The sequence below is a fragment of the Rhincodon typus genome, chromosome 11 (genome assembly GCF_021869965.1).
Source record: "Rhincodon typus isolate 14 chromosome 11, sRhiTyp1.1, whole genome shotgun sequence".
NCBI lineage: Eukaryota > Metazoa > Chordata > Chondrichthyes > Orectolobiformes > Rhincodontidae > Rhincodon > Rhincodon typus.
This window is the reverse complement of record NC_063342.1, coordinates 60,296,973-60,308,680: the sequence shown is the minus strand read 5'-3', so window position 1 is coordinate 60,308,680 and position 11,708 is coordinate 60,296,973. Positions and strand designations below refer to the sequence as shown.

The window sequence follows — 11,708 nt, the reverse complement described above, 5'->3', positions numbered from 1 at the left end:
TCTGTTTCCACACTGTAGGGATTCTATGGATTCTATTCTAATTCTATATTGATGTTTTGAAAACAGTTCACCTTGCAGAAGACGACATGCTGGAAGTCTTAGAAAATACAAAGATGGATAAATCTTCAGGACCTGATCTAGTGTATCTCAGGACGTTGTGGGAAGTTAGGGAGCCTCTTGCAGAAATATTTGTATCATCTACAACTACGGGTGAGGTGCCGGAAGACTGGAGAGTGGCTAATGTTGTGCCTTTGTTTTAAGAAGAAATATAAGGAGACCTGTGAGTCTGAATTCGGTGGTGGGTAAGTTGTTAGAAGTGATTCTGAGTGATAGGATTTATATGCATTTGTAAAGACAAGGAATGATTAGGGATAGTCAGCATGTTTTTGAGAGAGAAGTCATGTCTCACAATCTTGATTGAGTTTTTTGAGGAAGTAACAAAGAAGATTGGGGGCAGAGTGGTAGACACTTTTTTACTTGGACTTTAGTAGAACCTTTGACAAGGTTCCACATGGTATACTAATTAATAAAGTTAGATAGGAGTTGAGTATAGGAGTTGGGATGTCATGTTGAGGTTGTACAGGAGGTTGGTGAGGCCTCTTCTGGTCTCCCTGTTATAGGAAGGATATTATTAAGCTGGAGAGGGTTCAGAAGAGATTCATCAGGATGTTTCCAGGAATGGAGGGTTTGATTTATAATGAGAGGCTGGATAGGCTGGGACTTATTTCACTGGAGGCTGAGGGGTGACCTTATAGAGGTTTACAAAATTATGAGGGAAATAGATAAGGTGAATGGCAGGTATCTTTTCCCTAGGGTGGGGGATTTCAAAATGAGGGGGGCATTTTTTAAGTTGAGAGGAAAAAGATTTAAAGAAGACATGAGAGGGAATTCTTGTACACAGAGAGTGGTTTGTGTGTGGAATGAATTTCCACAGGAAGTGGTGGATGTGGGTACAGTTACAACATTTAAAAGACATTTGGATTAGTACATGAATAAGAAATGTTTGGAGAGATACGGGCCAACCACAGGCAGGTGGGACTAGTTTAGTTTTGGATTTTGGTCGGTATGGAATGGTTGGACTGAAGTATCTGTTTCATTGCTGTATGACTCATTTCAGGGTTACTTTCCACCCTACCATTTCTGCCAGCTCCAGCAGGATTCCACCGCTAGACAACATAATCCCCGTTCTTGTCAGCATTTCACAGGGACCATCTCCTCTAAGACGCCCTGGTCTACTCCTCCTTCACTCCCAACACACCCCATGTCCCATGGCACCTTTCCACGTGATCACAGAAGGTGCAATATCTGCCCACTTATGTCCTCTCTCCTCAACATGCAAGGCTCCAGACACACCTTTCAGGTGATACAGGGCTTTACCTGCACTTCATTCAATCTGGTGCACTGTATTTACTGTTCAGTGTAGTCTCCTCTACAATAAAGTGACCACTTTATTGAACACATATGTTCTGTCCACAAAAATTATCAAGCTTCCAATTGCGTGCCATTTCAACGCATCACCATGTTCCCCGGCCAACATTTCTGTCTCAGGCCTACTGCAGTGTTCCAGCAAGGCTCAGCACAAGCTGGGAGAACAGCATCTCATTTTCCGGTTGGGGACCCTGCAGCCTTCAGAACTCACTATCAAGTACAATGCATTTTCAGCTACTTATGGACCCCACTAGCAGCTTTTCTTTCTCCATACTATCATCCATCCTTTTGCCTAATTGTCATTATTTCTCTCCAGGCTCCATCTTGACCTATGCCTAACTCCTTAACCCCTACCCTCCTCTTCAGCATAAATATCACCTTTTCCTAGCTACCTTCGTTTCTGAAGAAGGGTCACCGGACTTCAAACAATAACTCTGCTTTCTTTCCATTGAATCTGCCAAACCTTCGTGTTTCTCCAGCAATTTCTACTATTGTAGGTGATTTCAAGGGTTTTGACATTAACTTTCAATTCCTCTCTGGCCACAAGAGAGGTACCAGAGGATAGCTAATGTGGAACCATTATTCAAAAAAGGTTGTAGGGAACTATGGGCCAGTGGGTCTAACATCTGCGGTAGGGGAGCAGTCGAAAAACATTCGCATTCGAAAAACATTCACAGTCGGTAGCAATGAAATTTAGTCCCGAAGAGTATGAGGTGATGTGTTTTGAGAAAAATAACCAGGCAAGATAGTACACATTGAATGGGAGGTCCCTAGTAGTACAGAAGATCAGAAGGGCCTTGGTGTGCCTGACCATATATCTTTAAGAAGAGCAAAACAGATAGGTCAGATGATTAAGAAAATAAATTGGATGTTTGTTTTATCAGTCAAGACATTGAATACAACAGCAAGGAGATTATGATGGATTTATGTAAGAGATTACTTGAGCCATAACTGGTGTAGTAAGCAGTTCTGATCATTACACTATAGGAAGGATGTGATTGAGCAGTCAGTAACCGGGGGCACAGTTTTAAGACAGGAAGCAGGAGGCTGAGAGGTGATTTAAGGAAATACATTTTCACCCATAGGGTTAGGGATCCTCTCAGAAGGAGCGATCACAGTATGGTCGAATTTAAAATACAGATGGAGCGTGAGAAGGTTAAATCCAGTACCTATGTCCTGTGCTTAAACAAAGGAGACTATGAAGGAATGATGGAGGAGTTTGCTAAGGTAGAATGGGAGCAAAAACTTTATGGTTGGTCAGTTCAGGAGGACTTTCAAAACGATTTTTCACAGTGCTCAGCAGAAGTATATTCCAGTGATAAGGAAGAACTGTAGGAAAAGAGAGAGCCAGCCATGGATGTCGAAAGAAATAAAGGAAAGTATCAGATTGAAAAAAAAACACATACAAAAAAGCAAAGAGTAGTGGGAAACTAGTAGACTGGGAAATTTTTAAAGGCCAACAGGATGCCACAAAAAAAGTTATAAAGAAAAGTAAGATAGATTATGAGAGTAAACTCGCTCAGAATATAAAAACAGGCAGCAAAAGTTTCTATAAATATGTAAATCGTAAAAAGAGTGGCGAAGATAAACACTGGTCCTTTAGAGGATGAGAAGGCCAATTTAATAACTGGGAATGAGGAAATAGCCAAGACATTACACAGTTATTTTGTGTCGGTCTTCACAGTGGAAGACACAAATAACATCCCAAAAACTAATTGCAAGAAGATGTAGCAGGTGAGGACCTAGAAACTATCATTATCACTAAAGAGGCAGTGCTGGGCAAGCTAATGGGGCTAAAGGTAGACAAGTCTCCTGGCCCTGATGAAATGCATCCCAGGGTACTAAAAGAGGTGACAGGGGAAATAGCAAATGCACTAGTAATTATTTACCAAAATTCACTGGACTCTGGGGTGGTTCCCGCAGATTGGAAAACAGCCAGTGTGACGCCACTGTTTAAAAAAGGAAGTAGACAAAAAGCAGGTAACTATAGGCCAGTTAGCTTAACTTTGGTAGTGGGGAAAATGCTTGATCTATCATTAAGGAAGAAATAGCAAGACATCTGGATATAAACTGTCCCATTGGGAACACCCAGCATGGGTTCATGAAGGGTAGATCATGTTTAACTAATTTGGTGGAATTCTTTGAGGACATTACTTGCATGGTGGACAATGGGGAACCTGTGGATGTGGTGTATCTGGATTTCCAGAAGGCATTTGACTAGGTGCCACACCAAAGGCTGCTACATAAGATAAAGTTGCACGGTATTACAGGTAATGTATTGGCATGGATAGAGGATTGGTTGACCAGTAGAAAGCAAAGAGTAGGGGTAAATGGGTGTTTTTCTGGTTGGCGGTCAGTGGCTAGTGGCGTGCCTCAGGGATCAGTGTTGGGACCGCAATTGTTTACAATTTACATAGATGATTTGGAGTTGGGGACGAAGTGTGGTGTATCAAAATCTGCAGATGACACTAAGGTGAGTGGTAGAGCAAAGTGTGCAGAAGACACTGAAAGTCTGCAGAGGGATATAGATAGTCTAAGTGAGTGGGCAAAGGTCTGGCAGATGGAGTACAATGCTGATAAGTGTGAGGTCATCCATTTTGGTAGGAATAACAGCAATAGGGACTATGTTTTAAGTGGTAAAAAATTGCAGCATGGTGCTGTGCAGAGGGATTTGGGTGTCCTTGTGCATGAATCGCTAAAAGTAGGATTGCAGGTGCAGCAGGTAATTAAAAAGGCAAATGGAATTTTGTCCGCCATTGCTAGAGGGATGGAGTTTAAAAACAGGGAGGCTATGCTGCAGCTGTACAGGGTCCTAGTGAGGCCACACCTGGAGTACTGTGTGCAGTTTTCGTCTCCTTACTTGAGAAGAGGGATACTAGCACTGGAGGGGGTGCAGAGTAGATTCACTTGGTTGATTCCAGAGTTGAGAGGGTTGGATTATGAGGAGAGACTGAGTAGACTGGGATTATACTCATTGGAATTCAGAAGAATGAGGGGAGATCTTATAGAAACGTATAAGATTATGAAGCCAATAGATAAGGTGGAAGCAGGGAGGTTGTTTCCGTTAGCAGGTGAAACTAGGACTAGAGGGCATCGCCCCAAAATAAAGGGAAGCAGATGTAGGACTGAGGTCAGGAGGAACTTCTTCACCCAAAGGGTTGTGAATCTGTGGAATTCCCTGCTCAGTGAAGCGGTTGAAGCTACCTCGCTGAATGTTTTTAAGGCAAGGCTAGATAAATTTTTGAACAGTAAAGGAATTAAGGGTTGTGGTGAGTGGGCGGGTAAGTGGAGCTGAGTCTCAGAAAGATCAGCCATGATCTTATTAAATGGCGGGGCGGGCTCAAAGGGCCAGATGGCCTACTCCTGCTCCTAGTTCTTATGTTCTTATGTAAGTGTTGGACCATGAGATGAAAATAGACGAATGTTTGTTGACTGGCACGGATACAATGGGCTTAAAGGGTCTCTTTCCACGCTGTTAAAACTCTATTGTGTATCAACTAGCTCATAACCAGATGTGCTGACAGTGAAATATAACCTCTCACGTATTCACTGTGTGGGTTTTATAACCATTTTAAATATAGTGAGTGTTTATCAGGTATAATTTTGGACATTTCAGGTCTACAGCAGACGTTGGTTCATGTGGCACACTCACACTTGCAGGCAAGCTAGACGATTTCGTTGAAGAGTTTGCCACGCTGTAGGCGGCTGTCGGTGGTCAGGGTGTTCCTCAGGCGCTGCCAGAAGAGGGGCTGGGCGCGGGGATTGCGGGGCCACTCGAGCACCGAGTGGCGGCTCAGCCTCTTCTTCAGCCGCAGGTAGCGGGAGCGCTGCCAAACCTTGTCCAGCAAGACCAGCACGATCACGTCCAGCTTCTCATCCAGCAGCCGCTGGTAGGCCATGTGGAAGGCGGTGCGGAACTGCCCGGTAGCAACGTAAGGCCGGGTGAGGATGAAGACGGTCTTCCGGCTGCGGTGGATACTGTGCGAGAGGTTCTCCAAGACCAAGCGGCCCGGCACCCAGTCCCTGTCCTCCAGGCATAGGCAAAGGCGCCTGTCGCCTGACTCCTCCAAGTGGGTGATCAGCTCCTTCAGGACCCAGTCGGTGACCAGTGAGTCGTGGGTGTCGTAGGCCACGAAGGCTGCGTAAGGGGTGCTCTCGGTCGGCGACGAGGGCAGGCGCCGGTAGCCCCTCAGCTTGGCGCCGCACAGGTAGTAGGCGTAGCGGGCGTGCCAGGAGAGACGACGGGCCGCCAGCGACACCAAGAGCAGCAAAAGGGTGAGGGCGGCGGTGGCGGCGTGCAGGCCGGCGCCGAGCGAGTCCAGCTCGCACGCGCGCCGGTCCAGGCTCAGCACGCTGCGGCCCAGGTGCACCCGCGGCGACGCGCACGTCACGCCGGTGGCCAGGCGGGGCACGTGCACGCTCGTGCGGTTGAGCCACCAGGCCAACCAGGAGGCGGCGTCGCAGTTGCACGCGAACGGGTTGCCGTCCAGCCGCAGCACGCGCAGCCCCGCCCACGAGCCCTTCCCCGCCTCTTCCAACGGTCGAGGCGGCGGCAGGCTCGACGCGTCGATAGTCCGCAGGCGGTTGCTGCTCAGGTCGAGCTCCCTGAGCGAGGCAGCGCCCCGCAAGAAATAGCGCCCCAAGTGGGCGATGCGGTTGCCGGCCAGCACCAGGCAGCGGAGACCGGTCGCGTAGTCGGAGAGCGACCTGGGCACGCAGCTCAGCTGGTTGCCGCCCAGGTCGAGCAGGCGCAGCGAGTTGAGGAGCCGCAGGCCAGACCAATGAAAGGAGCGCAGTCGGTTGGTGGCCAGCACCAGCTCCTCCAGCTGCGGCGGCAGATGCTCGAAGACGGGAGATGGCACGAAGGTGAGGAGATTGGACGACAGGTCGAGGCGAGTCAGGTTATCGAGGCCTCCGAAGAGGCGCAGGTAGCGCTTGGTGCCGTCCCTCCACATGTAGTCCAGGCGGTTACCGCGGAACTCCAGCACCTGGAGCGAGCGGCTCCTCAGCACCGTGTCGGCCGACGAGTGGATGGCGTTCCCGTTCAGGAAGAGCTTGGACAGTGCCGTCAGATTCTGGATGAAGCCCAGGCGGTGGGTCAGGCCCTCCATCTCGAAGTAGTGGCTGTTGTGGCTGAGGTCGAGCACCCGCAGCTTCTTGAGCTCCTGGAAGGCTGTCTCGTACAGCAGGTCGATGCGGTTGTTGGACAGGTCGAGGTAGAGGAGGTCTGGCAGGTGCTGAAACTCGCTGCCGTTGAGGGTCTGGCTGAGGGCGTTGCCGGACAGGTTGAGGCACCGCAGGGAAGAGAGACCTTCGAAGAGCGTAGGCCCCACGAAAAAGATGTTGTTCCTGCTCAGGTCCAAGGTGGAGCTGTAGCTACCGCACTCGGTCTGGCGGGACGGCACAAACGGGTAGCTGGCCTCCTTCTCCGCCTTGAACTTGCAGCTCCGGCCATAGCCGTCATAGCGGAAGTAATGCATCTGATCGGACCAGTCGTAAAAGGCGCCAGCCGCCTGGCTAGGCTCATTGGACCCACACCAGGCACTCAATGACTCGCCGGAGGAAGGCGAGATTTTGTTCTCCGACAGGTCGAGCAGTTTCAGACCCTCGAACTTGTTGAAGATCTGCAGGTTGGCCACTTTGATGAAGTTCGTGCCCAGGTCCAAGAGCTTGAGGTTCCTGAGCTTCCACAGCGGCTTCAGATACTCGTCCTTCAAACTTTTGAAAACATAGCCCCTGATTCTTAAACTTTGGAGAGACTTGAGCTTGGAAAAGTTCTTGGAAAGATTCAGATACTTTGCGTACAGCTTTAGCTCGTAGTTAAAGGACAGATCTATTACCTCTAGTTTGGTCAGATATTTCAGAAAAGCGGCATTGCCGATTTCCTTTAACAGAAAATTCTCGGACAAGTCCAGTATTTGCAGGTTGGAAGTGTTTTTGAACCAAGAACTGGACACTGTTGAGAGCGAATTGCTTTGCAGACGCAGAATTTTTAATTTATTTAGTGTTTGGAAAGCATTAGGGTGTATTTGGATATAACTTGGAGACTGGCATGGCTGGCAAGGGTATGGAGCATTGTAGCAGCGGGGACAGTTCCCACTCAAGTCTAGGATCTCCAGCTCAGGCAGCTCAGCAAAGTCCTTATCATTGACTTTCTTGATCACGTTATTGTACAGAAGAAGCAGCTTTAAACTGGATGGCAGTTTTCCAGGTATATAGGTCAAGTTGTTGTCTTTGAGCGACAGGGTGGTGAGGTTGCTAAGGCCATAGAAAGCATCCTGTTCAATCTGGTACGAGATGTTGCAGGGGTTGCGATAGTAGCAGTTCTGACCTAGATAAATGGCCTCCAGGTTTGACATCACTGAAAGGTTTGCTTTGGTCAGGACAAAGATGCTGTTGGCTTCTAGACTCAGCATTGTCAGAGTATGGGGCAAGCCTTGAGGCAGCTCATTTAGCTGGTTCCCATCCAAGTAGAGTGATCTCAAGGCTGGTAAGGAGGAGAAGGCCCCTTTTTGGACCCTCAAGGGCTTAGTGCACACTCTGTCTTTGGGACCAAGTCTGACAGGCACACAGTTACACCTTAAGTCGATCTCAGTGAGGTTACTTAATCCAGAAAAAGACGTGCTATGAACTTCAAGGATGTGATTAATAGTCAGGCTGATGTTGGTGGCATTAGAGGGAAAGCCAGTTGGTATATGTGTAAGTTCACGTTCACTGCAGTCCACAACCACTGCAGGGCCATTTTTTGTCACGTCACAAGGGAGACTTTTTGGAAACCATATGTTTGCAGTTGATTTTGAAACTGAGATAAATAGAAAGAGGACATGAAGCAGCAGGGCACGTGCACTGTTCACAACCACCTAAAAAGGAAAGAGAAAAATGATTTAAGCAACTGGCACGTCTTAAAGTTTGCATAAAATTTCAATGAAAGGACAATTTTGACAACCAAAGAGCTGTTGTAACCTCCCACCACCCTTTGACTCTGCAGGCTCAGTTTTATTCAATTTCACAAATAATTCATTCTTTCAAATCAAAGTCAATGGATCAGGTACTTAAATTTAACTGCAGCATATAAAGCGGCATGACCTAAAATGAATTTCAGATAAAAGCAAAATACTGAAACAAGCAGACAGGATACTGGAAACACTCAGGAGGTCTGGCAGCATCTGTGCAGAGAGGAGAACAGTTAACTTATTGAGTCTGGTATGATTTCCAAAGAACTCAAAAGATTAAGTTTGAAAGGAGATACTGGATAATTTTTAACAATGTTTTTCATGAATGTGACCATCACTAGGAAGGTCACCATTTGTTGCTGAACCTAACTGTCCAGGAACTGAATGTACTGTTAAGTTATTTTAGAGGACATTAAAACTCAACAATGTTGTGGATTTAGAGTCACATATAGATCAGACAACTGGTAAGGGAAGCAGGTTTCCTTCCTTAAAGGATGATAGTGAAAATCCAACTGATTCTCAACAATTGATAGTAAGGAACTTACAATTCCAGGTCTTTATTACAATAAATTTACATTCCACCAGCTGCCTTGGGGTTTGAATTCATGCCCTCAAGGCATTAGGCTAAAGTACAGTGATAATATTAGAATGTCATCACCTCCCTAGGAAATCATTGGAAATTGAGTTGCATGAATATTAGGTAGAATTTGGTAAGAAAATTGAGCTGTTTGCAAGGGTAGGCTAAATGCACTTTGGCTAAATGGCTTTACCTTTCCCATAATATTTTGATGTTACAATGTAAAGAAGTTTCTTCAAGAAGAATGTGCTGACCTATGTATCTCTCAGTAACACTATTCACATGCAGTACTGCCTGAAGACCACCAGTGCTCACTTTGGTTTGGATGCTTAAGATTTTCAATAATTTTGAATTCAAACAAAGTTGTTACCGTTAAGCCAAGGCTGAGATTTTAAAAAAAAATGTTCAGTGTGAAAAATATGATTGCTTTGTGTGGATCTTTTGAAATTTCAGTTCACCAAAGTAGATCTGAATGAAGAAGGTCTTTCAGTCTACTTGATATGAATTCTAGAACAATGGTGTTTTTCATCTCTAAATAAGGACATTCAAGAGCTTTCCAGACTGTTCAGCCATTTGGAACACAAACTGCATGTAAAATTCTTCCTGACTTCTTTCACAACCCTGAACTTGTCATCTTGTTTGATTGTGTTATTTCATCATGGAATAAGTTGTTGTGGGGATGGTAGCATTGTGATTAATGTTACTGAGCTTTTAATTCAGAAGCTCTGACTGAGTCTCCAAGGTGTTCAGATCCCACCACAGCAGCTGGGGAGTATACATTTAATTAATAACTATTGAATGAAAGATGTCCTATCTTCACACTAAAAATACTCTTCATTCTTTTCTGTGACACTACTAGCTCAATGAATGTTGCCTGAAATGAAAAGTGTAGGAGAAGTTACCAGGATTAGTACTGTCATAACACCTATAAGGAAGAGCTAACCCCAGTGAGGTTACGTTCAAGACTTGATGTAGGTTGAAGCAGTGGAGGTGATATACAAAATAGACAGGGATAATCAATCTCTGAAATTGTGGATCAGAACAAAGTTTTGCAGTAATGTCACATCCAGTTGTGACTGGAGGAGGACAAATAACAAGATCAATAGCCTGACAAGTACATCACATTTTTCCAAGATGACAGCGCCAGCAAGATAAGCAGATTTCGGACTCCTCGGCCCATCCACTCCAGACCAGTGGCCTCCTCTCTTCTTTCCTTATTCTTTTTCTTCATCTCTCTGTCAGTGGCAGCAGAGAAAGTGACATGGTGGAGAAAGCATCTGGTGTGGGACTCTCAGCGAGGCAGCAGCAGCCCAGTCTGGCATCAAAGCCAGGGACTTCAGATCAGAGTAAGGAGAGATTAAAGATGCCTGCAGATACTCCTGCCAGCTGGTCTGTGCAGGACCTGAATGCGTGGCTGGGGTCTCCAACCAGATCAGTGGGTTTCCATGCATTCACTCTCAAGAAGGCAGATTTGACATCTGTGGCTTTGACTGTGGGTACAGGTGCACTTGAGACTATGGGGACAAGTGACGTATTTTCACTGACCTTCTGTTCAAAACAAGCATTGACTGAATTGAGCTCATTGGGGAGGGATGCATCATTGCCAGGGATTCTCTCAACCTAGGTTTATATCACGCAAGCCTTGCCACAACTGATGGGTGTTTGTGTGGTTAGTCTGGGACTGTAGTTTTGTCTGGTAGATATAGGCATAGATTCATAGAGAACAGATATAGAATCATAGATTGTCTACAGAGTGGAAGCAGGCCATTCTGCCCATCAAGTCCGCACTGACCCTCTGATGAGCATCTCACTTAGATCCATCCACCTGCCCTATCCCTGTAACCCCACATTTCCCATGGCTAATCCACCTAACCTACACATCTTTGGACCGTGCGAGGCAACTGGAGCACCCAGAGGAAACTCATGCAGACACGAGGAGGATCTGCAAATTCCACAGACAGTTGCCTCAGGGTGGAATTGAACCCAGTTCTTGACACTGAGGCTGCAGTGCTAACCACTGCGCCACGATGCCACCCGCTAAACTTCAGTGCCACCCCACTTCAGGCAAGGGGAGAGGTTGAGAAGGAGAACCTTTGTGGTAACCTAAGCTGGTATTATCTCTTGGCATCCCTGATGGCTTTGTGAAGGTTGTACCTAGATTTCCTGTGGAGATCAGGGTCAACCAATTTGAATGTCTCAGACCTGAACTTCAGTAGGGGGTGCATCTTCAGGTTCATCCATTGTTTCCAGTTGGGGAACGCTCAGATTAACTTCTTTGGCACGCAGTCCTCTACACACTTACTGATGAAATCTAGGATGGTAGTGGCACATTCTTTTACATTGGGTGCTGAGTTCTTGAATATGGACCAGTCTACCAACTGCAAGCAGTCAGGTAGGAGCTCATCCATTACCTCAGATCAATATTGTACGACTTTTTGTACCAGATTTTCGCGTTCCAGTTTCTGCTTGTAAACCAGGAGAATGAGCATGGCTTTATGGTCTTATTTTCCAAAGCGCAGATGGGGCTTGGAATGGTGGGCATCTTTGGCTGTGTAGCAATGGGCAAGGGTGTTTTGGCCTTATTTGGGACATGTTGACGGTATCTTGGTAGCACACGGTAGCACACTGGAGTTTGGCCTGGTCAAAGTCACCAACTACGATGAACAAGGCTTTGGGGTATATTGTTTCAAGGCTAATTAAAGTGGTGTATATTTCATCAAGTGCATTCTTACACTTCCGCATGGGGTGAG

The 11,708-nt window shown here is 46.4% G+C and overlaps 1 protein-coding gene across 1 annotated transcript; it reads right to left on the bottom strand.

Moving 5' to 3' along the window:
• Positions 1-4,767: 4,767 nt before the first annotated feature.
• Positions 4,768-11,447, bottom strand: tlr7 (toll-like receptor 7). The gene is made up of 2 exons (XM_020520648.2): positions 11,400-11,447; positions 4,768-8,288 (listed from the first exon to the last, which is right to left on the bottom strand). The coding sequence occupies exons 1-2, from the start codon at positions 11,445-11,447 to the stop codon at positions 5,094-5,096; spliced, it is 3,243 nt and encodes a 1,080-aa protein (XP_020376237.1). The 3' UTR covers positions 4,768-5,093.
• Between the last annotated feature and the right edge of the window lie 261 nt (positions 11,448-11,708).

What these genes read in the sequence shown, in the direction of transcription:
- tlr7 (XM_020520648.2), bottom strand. Translation starts at nt 11,447, where the DNA reads ATGCTCATTCTCCTGGTTTACAAGCAGAAACTGGAACGCGAAAATCTG. An exon ending in AACTGGAACGCGAAAATCTG is followed by an intron (nt 8,289 to 11,399) that starts GTACAAAAAGTC and finishes TTTCCTTTTTAG; the next exon opens with GTGGTTGTGAACAGTGCACG.